At 32.1% G+C, this 22,898-nt stretch overlaps 3 protein-coding genes and 1 non-coding gene across 4 annotated transcripts; 1 reads left to right on the forward strand and 3 right to left on the reverse strand.

Moving 5' to 3' along the window:
- LOC109361656 (MADS-box protein CMB1-like) lies at positions 1,464 to 5,858 on the reverse strand. The gene is made up of 8 exons (XM_019607175.1): positions 5,494 to 5,858; positions 3,170 to 3,248; positions 2,867 to 2,928; positions 2,654 to 2,753; positions 2,257 to 2,298; positions 2,129 to 2,170; positions 1,784 to 1,923; positions 1,464 to 1,650 (listed from the first exon to the last, which is right to left on the reverse strand). Exons 1-8 carry the CDS (start codon positions 5,676 to 5,678, stop codon positions 1,566 to 1,568), a joined length of 735 nt encoding a protein of 244 aa, XP_019462720.1. The 5' UTR covers positions 5,679 to 5,858; the 3' UTR covers positions 1,464 to 1,565.
- TRNAD-GUC lies at positions 12,144 to 12,215 on the forward strand. The gene has a single exon. It is a non-coding gene; the product is annotated as a tRNA-Asp (tRNA).
- On the reverse strand, positions 13,598 to 15,367 carry LOC109362711 (pentatricopeptide repeat-containing protein PNM1, mitochondrial). The gene has a single exon (XM_019608700.1). The coding sequence runs from the start codon at positions 15,351 to 15,353 to the stop codon at positions 13,782 to 13,784; it is 1,572 nt and encodes a 523-aa protein (XP_019464245.1). The 5' UTR covers positions 15,354 to 15,367; the 3' UTR covers positions 13,598 to 13,781.
- Positions 20,400 to 22,898, reverse strand: LOC109361627 (cytochrome P450 78A5-like). The gene is made up of 2 exons (XM_019607137.1): positions 21,868 to 22,898; positions 20,400 to 21,192 (listed from the first exon to the last, which is right to left on the reverse strand). The coding sequence occupies exons 1-2, from the start codon at positions 22,819 to 22,821 to the stop codon at positions 20,566 to 20,568; spliced, it is 1,581 nt and encodes a 526-aa protein (XP_019462682.1). The 5' UTR covers positions 22,822 to 22,898; the 3' UTR covers positions 20,400 to 20,565.

Below are 22,898 nucleotides of genomic sequence, written 5' to 3' on the forward strand. Positions count from 1 at the left end.
AAGAGGTTGGGCAATGATGAACTAATACTGAAGGCAATTTCTTCATTGCATGGCCTTTTTGATGTGACAGTGTTGCGTAGATTGTGACCGCAGAACCCATATTAGGGCCTCACACACACCCTAGTCACATGGTTTTTCGTGGTCCTTCCTTGCCATACCAGTTGTCAAAACCTTGACGTCTGAACTTGTGCACCTGCACCATTATGGCTCACCTCCTTTCCATTCAAAGACTTCAACTACTATTATTATTACATTACGTTGGACTATAGACCTGAACCACTAACCCCTCTTGTATATTATATACGAGGTCACACTTTCATGACTAAGAGTTTGTTGAATCTGGTGATGATGTTTCCATATTCTGCCAACAAATTTGCTAACACTTTTGTCCATTATTTTCGTTAATTACGTCCACCACAACTACTACTTTTCTTCTCAAGATGTGGCTGTTTCTCCTTAATAATCGAATGCCTTTTCTCAAGGTTTTATTCAGTGGTTCGACTAGAATTTTAAACTTGAAAGAAATAGCATTGAAGTCAAATGTCATTAATGATACGTGTGACAACATACATATATGAAATGTTGAGCAGTTTCTGGTCTCACTATTGTTCTCAATGGCATTTATCTTGTTCCACAAGTCATGGACAACACTCCTCATATATATCTTCCATTTCAGGGAGCTTAGAGTTTTGCTAAACAACAGCTAATTCTCTCTTCAACTCTACCCCATGCTTTCTTTCTTATATAACTTTTACTTTTAATCTCTTATCTCTATTTAACCTTCATACTTTTACATATATTCAGTTATATATAGGAACAAGGATATTTATCTGCATTTCAAGTTACAGATTCTTGTTTGGTTTCACATCCTATTCTTTCTTCTGCACCTCTTGTTCATGTTCCTGCATGCTTTCTCTGGTTTGTCCTACATTTTAAATGTAATAACCTTCTACCTATTATCAATTTATCAAAGTTTTTATAACAGCCACCTCCTTAGGAGTAATTAGAATCTGTCTGATCTAGATTTGGTATAGAGATGTACATCCTTGACAAGTGCTCCAAGATAAAATAGGCATCCATTTCACGAGTCCAATAAAATGAACTTATATTGCAAAAAGCATTGTATTCTGATCTGATTTTATGGTTGTAAAAATATTTTAATTCATTGTTAAAAGTAACAAATAAACCATGTGTATGTAATAAAAACATAATAGAAAAGATTCACTTCCTAAGCAGTTCATGGAGATTCCTCTCGTATCAATTCAGTCAAGTGAATATTTTGATAACAAAATAAAATAAAAACATGAAACATTGATGAAGGGAAACCAAGTCCTTCCCTTGTCATTAGAGGTCTCAATTTGAGTTGAACTCATTCATCCCAAGTCTATAATTTCTCGAGCAATGATGCTAACATGCTTTAGTTTCCATATAATTGTAAGACATTGTAGGTTCAAATATTTTTATGATGACACACTACAAACAACTTTATTAATTTAAGCATTGATAAATAATGTTCAATACAAAATAAACCGAGGATTTGCTCCACACACTATTAAGATATTTCGTCAAAGCATCCACCCAGAGACAAATCCACGCATATTTAGGGATGAAGCACCAACGTTTACATCATCAGCACCCGTTGTGCTATATCTGTAATGAATAAAACATTTACTATGTAGCTAGAGCACTATATGTAGATGAAACGAGGAAAAAACAATAAAAAAAATTTGATAAGTTTTTGTTCAAAAGAGTTTAGGTTTCTTAAGAAAGAAAAAAACTTTACCCAATTTGCAAGCTGGGGTTAACTCGCAGAGGCTGGAAAAACCCTTCTGAATGAGGAGGAAATCGAGTGTAATGGATGTTTGACCCTCCAGCTTCCAATGATGGTGCCGCTGGAACTTGTGAGTTATTAGTTTCTTCCAACTGTTTCAACATATATAGAGAATTTTGATCAGAAACATATCAGTTATCAAGAGAGATTATAGAATATAACATAAATTTACCTTACAACTTAGCTTACTAGTTCCTAAGCGTAATATTTTTATGGGAAAATTATTCTTATTTTCTGTTGTGGTCTATTTAGGAGTTCGAAAATTAAGGTAGAGGGGTTGAAATAATTAATTGTTACCTTACTCCTTAACGCGTTATTAGTTTCAACAAGCACTGTTTCCTGCACAGAATTGGTTTGTATCAATTTAAAGGATAGGAAGATGTTGGAGTCTACTAGTAAACAAAAGAACAAGATGTGTTTCATACCCGGTTGTGAAGATCAGCGAGCTGGCCAAGCATGAATTGAGTCTGAAAATGTAGAAATAGAAGTTAAAATCTATCCAAGATATTATATACTTTAAGAGATGTGAAAGCATTAGCAAAGAGAAATAACATACATTAATCCAAGTCAAAAGATTTACAAGTTTAACGACCATATGCATTCAAAATACCCCAAAAATAACCTCCTCCTTTTTCTTGCAGTGTATCACTTATTAGCTAGTTGAACAGGAACATTAGAATTAGTATGCTATCAAATTGCATACTATATCATTTGATGTAACTGTACTATTATGATTGAGGTAAATGCTACAAATGTATACTTTGCAATTGCACTGTGATCATAAATAAAAAACAATGATCTGATTACTAGACTAATTTACACCTTTGTTGACCTAATATTCCTCAGTGCTGCCTCCAGTTGATTCTCAAGCTGCTCCAGCTCACTTGTGTTCATTTGGGCAAGATCTTCCCCGAGCAGGTTCCTACAACATTTTAGATCATTGACACCAAACATTAATGAAACTTAATGTTAAACAAAATTCAAACTAACATTAAAAACTTAGTTATTAGCCTGGTACAATTTTAAGTTAATTACCTCTGTGAACGTTGAAGCACTTCGACGTTTGCTTTTAGTCTAACATATTCTTGATAGTTGGTCTGCCAAGTGCGAGTTATTTGTTATTAGACACTTGCATAGATGTTACAAAGTAGTTACTTTAATTTGCATAGCATGGTTAGTAAACAAAGATAAACCCAATTTGCTAAATAACAGTACAAAACTTCCACGAAACAAATTTGGTATTGAAATCAAGCTAAATATGTTCTTTCCTGAATTAAAGAAGTATTTGTAACCTATTTTAAGAGAATGAATTGTTTGTCACAGTAACTGAAGAATTACCTGAGTGTCATTAATCGATCGGTTGGTCTCTAGTGCACTGTAACTGTACTTCTGGTACTTCTCCAGTGTTTTCATCATGCTGTGACATACAAGTCAAAAATTCCATCAAAATATATGAGATCATTGATTTGTAAAATGAGAATATCACTGAGTACTTTAGATTGAATTAAGGGTCGATTTTTTATTCTATTACTATTTCACGTTATATCAATGCACACTTTTGAAGTTTGAACTCTGACTAAAAACATACTGAATTCTGACTTAAAAAGGCCACATTATTATGTTATATAGCATCACAGTATTTTCTCTATAAATCTTGATAGTCCACTCTAGTATCATCGATTTAACCTTTCTTAGTTTACATCTGTGGGAGACCCTAATGATCCATTGGTCAGTAACTTTTTGTTGACCTAATAATTATTACTAATATATACTCTTTGGTTATTTCTATAAACCTTTATCGGTTTTATTTTGGTACTATTTATAGGACCTTTTTTAAATTTGATGTAAAATAAATGAATGTGTTTCCAAAATATTCTTATTAATCAAACGATTTGAGTTGGGAAAAAAATACTTTAGTTATACAATTATATACAAATTTAGTAATATTTTTATCATCATAAAATTATAGGAACGAAAGTCTTATACAAAACAAAAAATGTAAAAGCATTCACATCCAAATAAAAACTGAAAATTGTACTCATGAATGGTCCTTGTATATGACACTTTGAAAATGGCTTTATGTTATCGTTAACCAAAGTTATAAAGCCCGAGATTAAAAATATTTTCATAACAAGAAATGATTACAAAACATAAAAGTATAAGATAGATATTAAGATTTCCTCCATTTCTTCTCTAAACAATGTTTTAGTCTTATTAACCTTCCGAAAAACTACATCATTATAAGTTATTAAGCAAATACAATGAAGAAATATATTTGTGCCTGCAAAGGTAGAACAATGTTTTATTTGTTGCAGATCAAACCAGCTATTCCACAACGGTTTTTTAAGATTGGTGTTGATTTGCAGGCTTATTAAAAGGTAGAGGACAAACCCTTTCTTCTTTTCTCTCTCTCCTATAGTAAAGTAACAGGTTAGCACATCAAACATCCCATCTCTGACACCAAATCATAACAGTAAAACCTGGTTGTTGTTAATTAGTGGTCGATCAATATCTAATCGGATGAAAATGATTTTTTTAAAGTTGATATGGTTATTAGGGCTAGTTCTTTATTTGCTTTACCAACAGAAATAACCCTAGTAAAGCAAATTTATAAATTAAGTCAAATTTTGAGAATGGGGTGTTGATTCTATAAGTGTTGAGAATGTGTAGACCGTGGTTTAATATTTTTTGGGATCAAAAATTAAAAATGTCTAATTTGTCATTGGTAGAGAAATGGAGGTAAATGTTGTTGTGTGGATCCTCTCTACTCGTGGGGGCCTATGATCCTATTAATATTCAAGATAATGACATTATATCTTGATAATGACAATACCTTTCATTTATTTATGAACGAAATGTTTGTAGTGTAAACTTTTTTTTATTATATATTATTAGTAAATTATTCAATAAGTCAAATGTAAAAATTCTTAAACTATTCATTTATACATATTTTTTCTTTTTTTATTAATTGTTGCAAGTCATGTACTTTGACTTGATTTGTAGATGGTTAGATGTGAATATGAGAAGGTATGATTTAATGATTTGTCTTGTTGTAACTTGGAGTATTTGGCTTAAGCATAATGCTGCTATTTTTAATACAGTGCAGTCAGATATTATAGATATGTTTGTTTTTTATTATGATGCTCTATTGGTATTTACCCTAGCTCATTATCACCCATCTTAAAATAGAGGAGTAAAACTTATTTTTTGTGCAAAAACTAGAAGAGATTCCCTATTTGATCTTCGTTCCTCAAAAGATGTAAAGATGAGAGTTTCAGATCTTTACATGAAGGGATAGAAAAATATGATAATTTAATGTGTCATACATATATATTGTGGAAACCAAACGAAGTAGAAATACCAGAAGTTAACACGTGTCACACAATTCTGGGAACAAAAATAACTTTTTTTTCTTGCTTTTGTAAGTTGCTGAAAACTCATATGTATGCAATATGTAGTGTATGTAAATCAATCAACATAAAGAGCTCTGTTGAGGAAAAGCATAGATTTTGCACACTAAAAGTCAACAAATAGAAACATTTAAGCACAAAAAACATGGCATTACATACATGAGCTTTCACTGATGCAAACACATATACAAACACAAGACACAATAAAAACAGTAACAGAAAAGAAACCATGTTAACTTAATTTATATATACCAGGAGGTGCTGCTGAACTCATAGAGTTTTCCACGATTGGAGAAGATGATGAGAGCAACCTCAGCATCACAAAGGACTGAAAGTTCATACGCCTTCTTGAGTAAACCATTTCTTCTCTTGGCAAATGTGACTTGCCTATTGATTTTGTTCTCAATCCTCTTCAGTTCAACCCTCCCTCTTCCCATTTTTTTTGTTCCTTTCTTTCTCTTTAAAATAACACAGACACACCCTCACACACTCTCTGGACCTATCTTTCCTGTATTGGGTAAGAAATGAGAATGCTTTCTTAAATGCCCTCTTTGTTTAGGGTACCAAAACGGATAAAACCAAAATGCCACATTAGAAATAAAAGTGGAAACCCTGGAAAAGGGGTTACCTTATGTTTACTTTTCAATTGGTACGGTAATAATATAGCAAAAAATACTTAAACAGCTTAACGAAAAAAGGGGAAAAACTTATAATTTGACATATATAGTTTCTCACTTTCTCAAAGGAGATTTTGTACCTCACCCCAAAAATAATTCTTAATTTGTCCATTGCTAATACCATACAAGCTAACTAGGTTACCCAAATTAAGTAGCAAAGAAAAGGCATATCTAATTCTATACCTTCTTTTCACATTACAAGTACTGCATCATCTATCATATTAACTACACCATGCCTGAAACAAAATCAACTACAACACCTGAACATTGCGGCTAAATGTTTGTATTGTACTGTTTAATTACTATTTCTTTGAACATTGTTTATTCTTGATAAGAAATATGTAGGTAGAACTTATTAGGTTATGTCCACATTCTTCAGCATGAACATCAACATAAAAGAGTTAGATATATGTACATTATTATAGCTTGGTAATTTTCCGTTATTTTTATCATGTATATATACATGATAAAAATAATGTTTTTTAGACATGTTAAATTTAACTGTACTTGTGGTCATTTATTTTATTTTTAATATTTATTTTGGACATTTATCTTTATATTAATTTATTTTGTCCACTGTTTATATATAAAAAAATCAATTAATTCGCTCATCTTCGTTACCTCTAGTCCATCTTCATCTGCTTTCCTTCTCAATTTTTGTAATTCACGCAAAAAAAATGATAAGTTCATCACCATCAACCAGCTGAACATAGCCATAAACAAGTTCAACCTCTTTCAAATTCCAAATAAATAAAAAACAGAAACCCCTTAAGTAAAAAAAAAATAGAGGAGTAAAGTAAAAAATTCCTGTATAATAACATATACAGGTGTATACAGTGATTGAATGGATTTGCCCGGAACAGTAATGAGACCAGTGGTTCTTGCAATGAGATGCTGACAAGTATTGAATGAAGGCATCTTAAAAGAACAGAGATTCTCTCTATTAATGGAGTTGCATGTTTTCTATACTTGTTTATAGTAACAAAAATATAATTTTATTATAATCAAGAAGATAGATTTGTCGTTAGAAATTATATTTTCTTTTGTTTTTCTGAAGCACTTACCTCTCCCATCTTACAATTGTTACTTTATGAAGTCACTGGAAGATGCAACGTGTCGACTTTTAAATGGGCAGGTTACAATAACTTACACAGGAAACAGCATCGTACCTTACTAACGGCTGTGTCGTATCAAGAAACAAAGTACTGTGCCATTGAACACGTCACAATATCAAAGCAGCTAATAAACCAAAGGTTTGTGGTAAATGATGACATGACACTAAATAGTACATGAATGGTAGATGTATAAAATAATGCACTATGAATAAATTGAATTTTTGTGTGAAGTATTTATGAAGTAAGGATTTGATAAATAGTGATTTAGCATATAGTGGTGTGATAAATGCCTAAAACATTGTGACCATTCTACTCGTAAATTAATAAAAAATTTGTAATATAAATTATTGATAGTGTATGAGTTTTATATACTTTCATTTTATTTATCATTTATATTTGATTATTATTGAATTTAAAAAAAATGAATGATGGATTATGTAAGGACATAGCATAAATTTGTGCATAAATATTAAACTTGTAATAATATTTCTATGAAGATGAAAAAATACATTTTTTCCTTAAAAAATCTCAAATATCAATCATGGTCGATATTAAAAGGCTAAATATTCTCTCAAATCAAACATGTATCAATTAAGCCTATGTCTTTTACTAATAATATCTATGGCATTGATTAGTGTGGTTGGTTACAATGGGGTGAAGATGATATTATCAACAATATACATTTTGGATAGAGGGATGGATACTGAAATCTTAAATTTTTGGGGACTAAAATGGTATGAAAAACTTATAGGAAGTAATCACCAAAATCCACTCTATTTATAAGGACGAAAACCTTATTTAAACAAGCAAAACAGCGAATAAAAAGAAAATTGGTTGAACTTTAGTTACTAGAATCAAAACTAAACCAATTAAAAATGGAACATAAATTATCTATACTAAAATAACTCATTATCTCTATTCTTAACAAATCAAATATTACCACGTATATGCTGTTAACTTAATACATTAATTCAATATTGGTCTAATATATATTTGTCAAAATCTTATGGTAATGAATTAGCCATAGAAAAATGGAATAGAGATTAATTATTAAAAATGAAATGTCTAATGTATCCCGTGAATGGGCTCGTGAGGTAAAGAAATTCCAAGTCTGTACAAGTAAAGTTGTGTCGGTGCATTGCAAATCTTAACCACAAAGTCCATATCAGTTGACTTTACCAAATGGTGATTTTGGTAACTAATAAATTTGATTTCATGGATTAAGATTTGACTGTTTAAATCTTAGATTATGGTTTTTTGTAACCAAAATCTAAATTATGCAATTTTCATCTAATTATTCAGATTGGTGTAGCCGGTAAATCCAAATCCAAAACTCATGCTTTGAAGTTCAGATTCATCTTATGGAGTTATATGGTGGCCTATCATGATGGCAAAATAGGAAAGGAAAATACATAACTATTTTCAGTCAAGGGATTACAAAGAAGTTGTTCTAATTAATTCATGTGTATTCTGTTTTATTAGTTTAATATAAACAACTAGTGAAAAAAAAAATACTATTTTAACTATCTATGTGTAATAATTATTAATTGTTGTTTGGTCTTTAAATAAAGTTTTAAGATACATATGACAAAAATTGAAATAAATTAGAGATAAATATAACTCCAACTATAAGAGAAGTTTGAATTTGATACAGATAATATGTCATATTTGATCTACTTTAACCTGATAATGACGCGGTGGGATATGCTTTCAAGTTCAGATAAAGTTTTGCTAGTTGCATCCCCACTAAACATCATATGGATTTTGGATTGGGAAACTTAGTTATAAATATATTTTTTACATTTTAAATACTATACCCGAGAAATTATTTCTAAAAATATGTTTGTTCTTAAGTTTAAAATTAGAGAGAATATTTTATACAGTGTAAGTATTTTATACTATATTAATATAAATGAATGATATATGATACACTAATTATATATAATAATATATAAATATTATACTCTTAGAATTAAAAGGGATATTTAGTAGATTAGGAAAAAAGAATGCTTCTATTTCATAGTGCAATCCATATCTTGCTTGGTAGTATGGGTGAGCATAAGTCGGGTCGGTTCAGATAAATGTTTGTCTCTCACTTGATCCTAAATGTTGGTTAGATCATTTTTTGAATTCAGATTCGATCATAGACATAAAGGTAATCCGATCCTAAATGAAAATCTGGTTAGCCTTTGAACCCAGATTTTCATTGATATTGTGCTGTGACAAAAATAAAAATTTAAGGACCTTTATTTTAACTTATTTTTAACAAAATAAATTATAATTCTCATTTTCACTTATAATCCACTCCTACATAATATAATACTCAAGATGAGTTAGACTCACAATAGTAGTACACTCAATACTACTTGAAAGCATCTTAACCCTAATAAGACAAGGAACCAAATTGGGATGTTTCTATTGGAGTACATCAATCATAATCTACAAGACTACAACATTCATAACTGGGGTCCCCTACTACAGCTAATGAAGCAGAATTTCCATCCAATAAGAAAGATATATAATGCTTGTGTTGTGACTTGTGAGTACTTTTTATCACTTATCACTGTCTAATTTATGACTGACTCAGATATTTACGGCTATATTCGTTTGTTGTCATTATCCTTCTAGGTTCTAGCTAGGTCTCATGGCCAATTTATGAACACTATGAATGTGATCATTGTTCAAATTGAAGAATGCCACAGTGTTGATGGCTATGGTAGCCATGCTGCATATAAAACGAATGTACTTAGTTCAAATGAATGGTTCTTTTCTTCCTCTCAATAGTTTTATTTTATGTGGAGCAAATTAATACCATTACGTGCACTCAATTATATTGTTGCAGAGAATTATCATCAACTTGCCAAGGCAATAGGTTTTTGTGAGTAGGTCATGCTATTTATGCTCAATCAATGCATCTGCATTCAACTTCTTCGTGTTGCACGTGAAGAAATAGTTGATGTTGATATTGCATTCTAGTCTTTGACAAAGTACAAAGTAGTGAAACTAATAACCCTTTTTATTTATTTCTTGGTTTACACCATGAAGGATAGAATCAAAGGGTTGATTAAAACATTATAGTACCTATTCTTTTTTTCTACTTTAAATTAAACATATTTTTTTAAGGAGAGTATGGTACCTATTATATTCTTAATTAATGATCTTTGCCTACTTAAAAGTGGCATTCTGGCTCTATAGTTTTTGTCACACATTATAAATAATGAATTGTTTGTTTGGCTAGTAAATGAGACATATCCTCAACAAAGAACGCATTAATTATCTCTTGTTTAAGGAAATCTCACAAAGTATGAACGAACAATGTGTCAAATCTCTATTAATTTGGTAATAAAAAATGACTAATGTTTTTCACAAGGCTACATCATCGTGAAACATTCCTTTATATGGAAACCTAAGCTTGTGAAACAATCTAATGAATTTATATTTAAGATGGATATGTTGCTCCAATTGGCTATAAATATCTACACTGAAATTCTCTATTACCAGCTTAAGGACCCTTCAGCAAAAGATGAGGGCAAAGAGTAGTTCTCTCGTTTTCCCTTTTTAGAGTCCCTTTATCCAAACCGGGTTCGGAATTCACCATTACAAGATTGACTAACATGACATTAAGACCACGTGTAATAAAAAAAGGCAAACATATCAATATAGCATTAAAAACACGTGCTTTTTATATTTCTTAATGCTTTATTCATTTTTTATTTGGCCTTCTGTCCACCTTTGTAATTTTCGTTCGTTGTAGTGATTTAATTTCGAGGAAGGATATCGTATTTGCATATCCAGATTTTAGGGAAAAATCACTCCACCTCTACTTATCTTTAACATAATTATTTTCATTATAAACTTATTCTTTTTGAGAGAGTTAGATGTAATTTTAGTCACCATTCATTCAGGTGGAATAATATCATTGCTTTGCAAAGCAATTTTACACGACCAATAGGCGTTGGTTCAAGTGGTACATGATTGATTCCCCTTAAGCAAGAACTTGGGTTCGAGTCTTGTGGATGAAAAAAATATCCGTTGAGAGAGTTAGCCCCACGTACCTATCAATATTCCCGGCTCGGATAGGATTGCTTCCAGCACTAGATACTTGTGGAAAACAAAAAAAAACAATCATATATGATATTGAAATGCCCATTAATTATTAATTACGATAATAAACTAATATATTAATGCTAGCCATGACAATTATTTCGATATTGATCGGTGCTTGGGACTTATTGACTTGGAGAGACAAGAAATTGACACGATTTTGACAAGATAAAAGAAATCATATTCACAATAACAACTTTCGTACCCGTAATTATAAATCGGAATAGAACTTCCCACACAGAAACAGTGTCATTGTTTAATAGTTTTGGATTCATCGTTCTCTCACATTCAATATCAGGATATTGTCACAAAGTTAAGTGGGGCTTGGATTACCCCATTTTGAAAGCTAAGGTCACCAAATCACACAAGTGAAGAACTTAAAAATTAACGATAACGGTTAAAGTATAGTATATTTTACATTTTCTATGTAATAGTTATTATCTTTTCTCTCTCTATTTGTCCTTATTAAAAAAATTGATTATATTTATTTTTTGTTGTCATGGAAACTATTACTTGATGGGCAATATAAATAATAGTAATATTTCAATCTTGTAATGTTTTGTAAAGAATCTTGAAAAATAACTAGGTATGTGCAAATTAATGAAAAGTATATTATCTTATATGATGGTAAAGACGAAAAATAGAGTATATATGATTGAAATTCTTCTAAGATGTTAAGGAAAATAGGACGTCTTTCACAACTTTTTAACAAAGGTATTAAATGAATAGTATTTATGAAAAATTTAATATGTATACACTGAAAATATAAATGTTTTTTACATTATCAGTCAATCATCCATCGTTGATTTATTAAATACCATTGACTCTCAAACAAAAGTAATACAAATCAATGGTGAATGACGTGTTGACAGTGTAAAAAACTTTACCAATGCACAGATTTTAAAATTATTTATGAAATATCCCAGCCTGACAAGCTTCTTAAAGGGAATGAAAAGTATTTAATGTATTAAATAGATAAAATATATGAAGAAATACAAACAACAAGGTCGTTGTAGTATAGTGGTAAGTATTCCCGCCTGTCACGCGGGTGACCCGGGTTCGATCCCCGGCAACGGCGATATTATTTTTGAAAGTAATATTGGCTTCTTCCCCATTTGTAAGTGGAAAAGCTTATGAAATAAGATTGGGCCTGAGTGGTGTTTTTCTCGTCACTTGGCAAGTGATTTAGTTAGTTGTTGGGTCCTTCTTACAACAATGTGGTCATGTGGAATGTTCCCTTTGAACTTCTTGGCTTTAATAATATAATTTTAAATATAAAAAACAATAAGATGAAAGGGTAAAAATGGTGCATACATAAGTATATAGTTAAATTAATAACAACAAAATCTATTATCGTGCATTTTATTTTCAACTGAAGTTTAAATCTTCATTATTTTATATCAATATTTCTACATTAACCAATTTTACCTCTTAAATTTACTTATCATCTTCTCAATTAATTTTATATTTTACTTACCAATGATGGCTAACATACATGCATTACTATTATTGTAAGTTTGATAATAACAATTTCTTTGTAGATCTGCTAATATTTTAACAATATATTTACTAAAGAACTAATTTCACCAACTCAAAGTTTAAGAAGTTATTATATTAAAAAGATAGTTTATGGGAAACAAAGTATACAAGGACTTTATGCATTTTTTCCTAAAAAAGATTCAAAATATGTTTAATTTTATGACTACCCATTCTCATTTGAATGGGATTTAGTGTAGGTCTTTTGCAATGTCCTCAAAATATTTAACACCGCCGTGATACTAAGTTATTCATTATCGCAGTCCAAATAAACTGAACTTACCACATAAAAAGATAATAACCATTATCGATATTCAATTTTCAGTTTTTTATCTACCGAGCTTCGGGAGTTTGCATGTCATTCTTGATGTAACTGTTTTGTGTTCAAATTCAGATGTAACTAAGTTACGAGAATTAAGCACATTCTGAGAGCACAGGAAATTATAAAGTGGAGCCATATGAACCAGACATTGTCATGATATAGCAAATTAATAACTAAAAATTTGAGCTAGAATGAGCACAAGCTACATGTTATAACATTAGTATGTTAGAGCATCCACTACAGTGTCCTTGTGTGCATTCAATTTCAGAATTCCAATTTGAATATTTAATCCACATATTACAGCCATAAAATCCTATGCACGTAAAACAGCTCCATCAAACACTGATTCTGGGAGGGTATGAATGAAGTTATGTACTTGAGTCATTTAAATCAGACACTGTCATGAAGGCATGATAACAAGTAGATCCAACACAATTTAAGTAGGAATTAGGACAATTACATGCTATGAAATACAATAACAGGGCTTTATCCTATTAGGCCTTCTCTTGAAATCTTAAATGTGAAAAGACAAACTTGGATAGAAAAACAGGGCAGGTGGCATAAGGCAATACCACATCTATTATGGGCTCAACAGCAAGTGCTGGCATAAGGCACTTCTAAGTTCTAACAAAGAGGATCCAATGAATGCTTGTATTTCCAAGCAAGAAACCGGTTTCAAACAAGAATTTAATTCAGAATATGTTAATAAAATAAAGAAAACAATAAGTTCAATGTTGCAAAACCATTGATAAACCAATGGCATACTAACAGTAAAAAAATATGAGATCAGCCACGCCCACCCATCATTCGCTTAGGCTTCTTCACAAAACTCAACCGAATCTGTTTCAGCCGACTTCTCTTCCTAGCCATTTTCTCAGGCAAAGTTTCCCTCTTCTTCACCTTCTTCTCCCCCTTGGCATCCTTGGCCTTCTTCAAGAACCTAGGATCAATAGGATAGTCTTTGGGTGTGACAGGCACTCCTCTATTCTTCGCTTCATTGAAGAGAGCATTAGCCTTATCAACACGATTCTGGGCACCCAATTTCCCCATCAACAAGTCATAAGTCTTAACCCCAGGTTCACAACCATCAGCCTTCATCTTTGCAAAGACACTCAAAGCATGATCAACTCTCTCAATGCCACACAAAATCTTGAGGAACTCATAGTAAGCCGTCTTATCAAGCACTTTGCCGAACCCAGCAGATCTCATCCTATCTATCATTTCATCCCCTTCTTCCAACCTCGCGGCCTGATACAAACTCCTAATCAACACAAGAAATGTGGTTTCATTGGGATAACAACCCCACTCCCCCATCCTATTGAACAATTTCAAAGCATCCTCTGTTTTCCTAACCTTACACAAATTCGTTATCAACACATTGAATGTCTCAACATTCCTTGGAACCCCATGATAGTCCATGTCAACAAGGACCTTCTCCGCCTCCGATTGAAGCTGGAAGGGAAGCTTTTTGCGAGATAGCTTGCACACACAATCAAGCATTGCGTTATAAGCATCAACACCAAGCTCAAACCCTCCACGATACATCTCACCTGCGAGCCTACGAGCTTCTCTAAGATCCCCATCAACACACCAACCTTTGATCAACATATCACACATTGATTGATCCGGAAAGAACTCATTAGCCAAATCCTTCACCAGTTTCTCAGCATGACTCGCAAACCCCTTTTCACTTAGCTTCTCAACCACCACCTTCAATGAATCACGATCACGCTTCAAACCGTAATCACTTTCCATTTTCTCAAAAAATTGAACAGCGCGACTGGCTCGATCCCCTCGAACAATCCGGTCGATCGCGGAGAATAGGGTTTTAGGCCCGGCAACGGATCGAGCATTTTCGCCAGCAAGAAGTTCATGAATGACCTTAAAATCCTTACGGCGGCCGAAGTAATCAACGAAGAAGGAGAGAGTTTCATCGGTGTAAGTGAATTTGGGATTGGAAAAGAGCCACAGGTGGAACCCTAAAACAGTGCGTCCAGCATCGGGGGAGAGATTTAGGGTTTGCAGTACCAAATCAGAGGTTGGGGTAATGTGAGAGAAGCTGAGATGAAGACGCTGAGAGACAGAGACAGGATCAGAATCAGGATCGTTGAGAAGTGCAGAGGAGAGGGACCGCACAATTGGATCAGATTCATCGGGTAGGGTTTGGGAAGAGAAATGAAGGGTTGTGAAGAATGAAGGTGAATTGAGAAAATTTGGGGATGAAAGAGTAGAAGATGGTAATTTGGGAAAAAGAGGAGTTGATTGAATATGAGAAGAAGAGATGAACGATAACGAAGTGGAGCGTAAGGAACGAAGCAAGAGTCTTCGAAGTTGCAGAGACGGTAATGGCGGCATCATTAGGGTTTTGGAGATTTCTGAGACTCTGCACAACATGAAGATCAACAACCACTAAAATCTGAACGTGCCAATGGCTATTTCGATTGGGCTTAGCCCATTTCACTTTTCACGTTCGGTTTTATGTCGGGCTTAAAGGCTTAATGCCTATTTCAACTTGTTGGGCTCAAATCCTGTATTTTCTTCAGTTTCAACTCATTCAAACTCACTCCCATTTTTTCTCCCATCTCAGCTCTATCATAATCCAATAAACAAACGAAGATATATAAAATATGAAAAAAATGAAACTTTTATTGTTGTATGTGATTATGTAAAATATAATTTGTGAAGTAAGATTTGCGGTAGAAACAAAAGTATGATAAGCTTATTGTTGTTATTTGCATGTTTTGTAGGATTCTACTTGTATGGGATATGGCTATAGATGGAGTTATGTATTACCTTTATTGTTTATCATGGGTCATAGAAGACGAATATGGATCGTCTGTCTTAAACTATGTCATAATTCTCTGTCTCCACCAATTAAAAATTAATACATAACTAAACAGAAATTTTTTAAAAACAAAATGTGACATTTTTATATTACTTACTTAAAGCGAAGATTTGGGTAAGACAACCCAAATCATACCTAGGCCTATAGCAAAGTTTAAAGCGAGGTTATTTAATTTGAAATTAATTATTTTGACTTTTTTAATTCAAATTTATTAAACCATCCTAGTTATTTTATCAAAAAAATCATCCTAGTTACTTTTGTTTAACATACATGATAAAACTATTTTTTTAAATGCTTTTTGTATAATATATAAAAAAAATTTTTGTCATACTTATTAAAATTAAACCTTCAATTCAACTGGTGAGTCAATCCTAATGTTGGCATGTAAAATATACTTTTGGTCTATAAATTTTATAGGTTAGGTACGACAAAAAACATTTAACCCCTCATTTAACTATACCAAACTTACATGTCAATGTTAAAACAATGTTAATGGTTTATGAAAGTGTGATAGTGAAATAAAAATGAGTGTACAATATAAATTAAAAGATTATAATTTTTATAATAAAGTTTAACCACAAGAAATTTCATATAAAAAATGAGAATGTAAGATATACTTTCTTTTCAACTCGAGTCTAGTATTTTTAGGATATCTTCTTGATGAACGTTAAATGATTTTATACTTTTCTCACTCAAGTAATATCCTTATTTTAATTACATGTCAATTATATGATGATATAAAATAATGATCATTAAAACAAGTATGGTGATTAATAATAATTGAAAAAAACAATAAATTTAAAAATAAAATAAAATAAAAACATATTTGTCATTTAGAGATAGATTTAGTTATATAGGTAAAAAAATTGGGCCCATTAATTATGCACACTTTCTGCACTTCCTCGTGAGTTTGGTAAAATGTCAACAAGAAAATAAATTAAGTAAAACATAGATAAGAATGTTACCTTAGATCATATGATATATTAGACAATATCAAATTATAAATGAATATAATAGAGAAAAAAGTTTACAGGTCATGATGAGATAATACACTTTAAACCTTAGGTGATCGCTATAAGCTCGATTTAAAATATTATATCAAATAAATGTTAGTATAGTTTTTAGAAGTACAAGAGGCAAAAAAAAAAAAACCTATAAAAGATTCACAAACCAATTATTTATCAATCAATAAGGTTTATATATTATAACCTAATTCTGTCCATGTATATATTGACCCATACACTAAGTTGTTGTATTATTCATAATATATAAAATTTTGGAGCATTTTTTTAGAGCCTAGCATTTGCTTTGGCAACCTCGTGCTTGAGCCGGCTTTGTGATCGTAAACATTACAATTATATATTACTTTAGCTTACGAAACTATACCTTTGTAAATGCAAATTAAGATAATGCAATAAATATTACTAACACAATTGAAGTTTTGGAAGTGGTGGATATTGTGATTTATTATCGTAGTAACTTTCTACATTCCGATGAGAACCAACAACAATAAAATAATAACAACAAATAAATTTACCACATTAGGAAAAAACCACGGATTTGCAATTACAAACATATTAATATTAATATATTTATTACCTTAAGAAAAAAAATCATTTTAAACACACAACAATAAAAGATAATCACTTTATTAAAAGATCAAGCAAATCTACTGTATAATCACTTGATGTCATTATAAGATCATCGTAGCCCGATTATATATTACAACTTAATTAAAAATGTCCTGTTATCTTTGTGTGGTCCATTAATATATGAGAGCATATTAGGAAGCAAGTGATTTTCCTATCTAGTATTTTCTTTAAAGCATATGCTGTAGAAGAATACAACAGGTCAATATGATAGTAACACATTATTAATATATCAGCCACATGTATGCTTTTAAGACGCATGCAATGAAAAGGGGGTTCAGAATTAGGTTCTTTTAATCACTTCATTAGTACGGTTTAATTAACATAGAAAAGTTTCCAATTGGTACTTTTTTTGGGTTGTTTAATTGGTACATTTTGTGGTGGAGGATGATGATTCGTTCATATGCTTCACCTAGGGCTTTCAGAACCATAGGCTATTCATATGTTTAATTCTACTTTTGTTGATTTGGTTTCTTTGCTTTAATTTTTGCTTTTGAAATGATAGGCATCACAATTATATACGAATTGATTACAGGATTTAAATTGTAATTTTCTATTTAAAGTATATATACTATCACTTCATTTTGCTATATTTCAACTACAATCTTACTCATAATTACATCCACACAATCTCTTCATAAATTCATGCCAATAGGGGGTCTTTCTTTATAGGTGTATCTTAACTTTCACGTAGAAGAGATTTGGAAATAAGTCACTTGTTTCATGGTCTCGAAATGATTTAAAAAAGTGTTAGCCTATTTGTTTCAATATTAATTGCTTATAAAGTGAAACTTTAACACAATATCAAAGTCATACTTTAAATTTTCTTCAATTGTCATGAGTCATAGGATGTTTTTTTTGTTATGCATTAATGATAGCTCATTGTTTTATCCAACATGCTTATACAAAGGAGACATGCTATAAATTAGTTTTTAAATCGCTTGTCACATAATCCTCAGAATCACGTAGTCTCAAGAACTACGTAATCTTGAAAATAATTTAAATATATGTTATATTACTCATTTTAATGATAATTTGTTTTAGATAATCCTAATAAAATGATTTAAGATAGCTAGTAATTCATTTAATAATCATTAAATGAGAAACGTTAGCTACTATTATTAGTTAAGGAAGTATCCTATTATAATTTTTTTATTAGGTGATTGAATTGTCATCATTTGGATATTAAGCACTTCTAATTACTTATGGATTCACTCGGATATTTGAATGCCGTAATGCTTATTTTCATATCTATTTGAAACTCAAGTTTATATGCCCAACCAAGCTTTCATTAAATAAATCATAGAAAATATGGATGTAGAATAGTATTTGCACTAATCCATCTTTGTTTGACTAGTTTGTGCCCTAACTTTATACCCCATTTTTATTTAACGAATCGTATATAGCTTGTAAGTTCTAAGCATATATTGTATATATTTATATTCTCACGATAAAGGAATTATAGTATAGGATCTATTGCAAGGATTATATATAAGTATTGAATACTATATATGTTCTAAAAAACAGTACAGTAAATTCATAAGAAACTACAATATATATACTTTAGAATAACATAATTAAAATTAACAATCCTTTTTAAGGAATATAGTACATACAACCACATATAGGTAGCTTAAAAGTCATAAGTCATCAAAAAGGTTGAGAATTGATCTGTAACATGTTGATGATGGATGGTTGCTGGTCTTCACAATAATAAGTGGCAGAGAGAAAGAGAATCAGTTAGAAAAGAAAAGGAGGGTGCACTCAAAAGAAAATACCATAAACTAAATAGGGATATCTAAAGCAAATTGCATTTGATGCATATGCTAATAATAAAGATGTTATTTTGACAACTAAGTTATTATAAGTTTAAGTTGTTATTTGGTTTTTAGAGAAGTATATAAATATAAAATATTAAAAAAGTAAGAGAGATAGAAATAATTAATCTTAAGAAAAAAATGTTAAACTTGAGTGGTTTAAATAGCAGAAATAGATGTTATTATTTTGTTTGGATATTCAAATACTCTAGTTGCATCTTCTTTATGGGTGGGAAAGGGGCAAAGCTTTTGCAGGCACAGTTTTTGAGGTAAATATTTTATATTTTATTATGAAGAAGGAATTGGATCTCGTTAAAGATCATATGGGTCCATATATAATTGTTAAGGTTCTTATTCCTCAATCATTTTAAAGTATGTGGTGCAAGGTCACAATTAAACTAGAGAAAAAAGGTGAAATTCTTATGATCATCATGCTATTTGGCTTTCATACCCTAACGTTAAAAAAGCAGCAATTCTGTGCAGAACAAATGATGAAGCCATGATGAATGCATTCGATACTCAAATCATGATATTTATTAATCACAATATATAAATTCCCACACTCATCTCATGCGAATAGAAAGGACCGAAAGGATAAAATCGCTTTTCACAAAGTGAAGTTGACATGATCTCTTCGATAACTACTTCTACTCAACAAAACAAATGTTATTTGACATGTTACAATATAATGGAATATTCTTTTTCATCCCAGCAAAGTATTCATTAACCATTGTTTACATTAGATTCCTTCACATGATGTGTTAAGGTGATGGCAAAAATATTGATCATTCAACACAAATGTTTCACCAGACTAGAAGTTAAACAACAATTATTGCTTTTTCCTGATCGCAGTAGTACAAGGAAACTTTGAAAACAATATTTCTATGTGGTTAAGTTAAGGCCATGTATATAAATCATAGACTCCAAAAGATAAGGAATCTCATGCAGCTATTTTAGTACTTGGTGATAAAAATGATATCATTACTTACGTTGAATACCAAAAATATGAAGACTACAACACTGAGTTAAAACATAAAACGGAAAAATGTGACCATAGTACTAAAATAATGTAGGAAAGCAAAATTTAATTAAAACATAAACAAGTTTTTACTCCACATATTTCCATGATAATATCACACCTTGTCCAACCAAATCAACCATAATAATGTAAAAAAGAAATACAAGTAAACTAACCAAACATGACTACTACTTCTACTCTCTATCCTCATTGATAGATACTACATTTGTAGTCAAATAAGTTAATTCTTGAATGAAAAGCTAACAGGCCTAGCAATAGCCTTGGAGAGCAAAGAGGATTTCATCTCAAGAGAAAGTTTCAAGCACTCAGACAAATCCACACCACAATCATCACTAGGCACCCATTCAAAGCTTTGAAGCAACATAGCAAGCCAAAGTTCAACAGTTGCCAACCCCATAGCTTTTCCAGGACAGACCCTTCTCCCAGCACCAAAAGGTGCAAGCCTGAGATCAGACCCCATAATATTAGGTACATCTTGCTCAAGAAAACGCTCTGGCTTAAACTCTTGTGGATCAGACCAAATTTCATGGTCATGAGTTATGGCCCACATGTTCACCATGGCAGTTGTTCCAGCTGGAATGAAGTGGTCGCCAATTTGGGTGTCATGGATTGCGAGCCTTGCCCATGAAAGAAGGGGTCCTGGTGGGTGCATCCTTAAGGTTTCTTTCACTATGGCACGAAGATATGGAAGATTGGGAATGTCAGCATCGGTCACTGTGCGAGCAAAACCTACAACTGAGTCAATTTCAGCATGAACCTTGGCTTGAATCTTGGGGTGCAAAACCATTCTTGCAACAATCCATTCAAGAAGAATAGCCACGGTATCTGTGCCCCTAAAAATCATTTCCTGCAACAAATATTGCGTTAAATCACAAACATCTAATTATTACATATGATATTAATTAAAATTTGCCATACAAGGAAATATAGGAAAGGGTAATGAATATATAGTGTGCAACATTATATTCAAGAAACAAAAGAGAACATAGTTGCCATATATAGGAACGATCGACTATGAAAATCAGAAAAAAAATAAGGTTAATTGTACAACCAACATTCAATCTTAATTCCTCTCAGAATAAAGAATGGAGGATCACCCAAATTCTCTCATTGTTCAAAACTTTCTTCACACAAAAAGATTGTAGGAATTGGTTGTAAAGGTTGATCGCACAAATAAAAAGATAAAATAGAAAATTAGACTTTAATCAATATTTGGAAAACGAATTTGAAGCGTCGGTCCTATATCCATCAAAACTGCGAGTGCTAGAAACCAGAGTGAAAAAATATTGACGTGATAATAACTATATTATTAACTGATATAAAGGAGTTTAAAGTCACTGTGATATAAATTTTAGAGCAAAAATTGAAGCCAATGCAACATGCATGAAGACTGAGGTAAAAGTAGCCTAAAGTTAAATCCAATGAAACAGTTATGATTAATCCAATGAAACAGTTGTGAAACGTTAAACGTACCGCACTAAAAATTAACCTAAAAGCAAACAAATAACGAGAAAAAGCTCACCCAAAGAACAGCGACCATGTCGGAGTGTTGCAGCTTGTTCTCTTTCTCCAAATCCAGTAAAACATCAACAAAATCGCCTTCATCCACGGTCTTGTTTTCACCAACTCTTTTCATTCTATGCTCCAATATGATTCTGCCAACAAAAACGTTCACTTTAGCCACCAAGTTCCTGCACCTTTTCCTCACACTTTGCAAATCAAGCAAACCCCAGAGAGGAAAATGGTCACTCCAGTTAAACACGCCAAGCAAATCGTAACCTTCTCTCACCAACTCCTCAACCTCGCACCCATTACCATCACCACCTTCACCAAATTCATAAGTCCTCCCAAAAACCATCTTCATAACGTTATTCAGTGACCCGAAATGTAAAACCTTCCTAACTTCAACGACACCGTCATTTTGCATCAAATTCTTTATCTGGCTTACCATTCTGCCCCCAATATTCAAACGGAAATTCCCAGACGCGGCGATCCTCCGGGGAGAGAAAAGATGGGTGGCGGAGATTCTCCTCAAATTCCTCCAGTACTCACCGAAAGGAGCAAACCCCATTGCACGGTGAAAGAGAAGCTCATAAGCTGATTCCTTAACGGGACGATCCGCAAAAGCTGAACTGTTAAGAATCTCTTTGGCAGTGTCGGGATTTGTGGAAATGATGAAGCGAGTAAGGCCAATGGAGAACGCCATTAAAGGCTTGGCATGAAAAACATGAGCCAGCTTAGCGAGAACCCTATGGGTAAGGGTCCCCGTGAAGGTGAAGACAAGACCAACAACCGGAAAACCGGAAGGTCCCGGAATGGTTGTTTTGTTGGACGTTAGAGCCCAAGCTAGGCCACCGGGAACTAACCAGTAGCTGAAAACAGCAACGAGGAGAAGGAATGCGATGAAGGCATTGAGTGAGAATGTGGTGGAACATAAAAGTGCAGGGAAGAGGAAAGAGCAAAGTTCAGAAGACATTGTTGTTGTAATGGGAAGATGAAGAATAGAAGAATGAAAGGTAGAAGAAGAGAGAAAGGCGTGAAGTTGGAAGTAGT

This window comes from Lupinus angustifolius, chromosome LG12 (assembly GCF_001865875.1).
Source record: "Lupinus angustifolius cultivar Tanjil chromosome LG12, LupAngTanjil_v1.0, whole genome shotgun sequence".
In the NCBI taxonomy this organism is placed as follows: domain Eukaryota; kingdom Viridiplantae; phylum Streptophyta; class Magnoliopsida; order Fabales; family Fabaceae; genus Lupinus; species Lupinus angustifolius.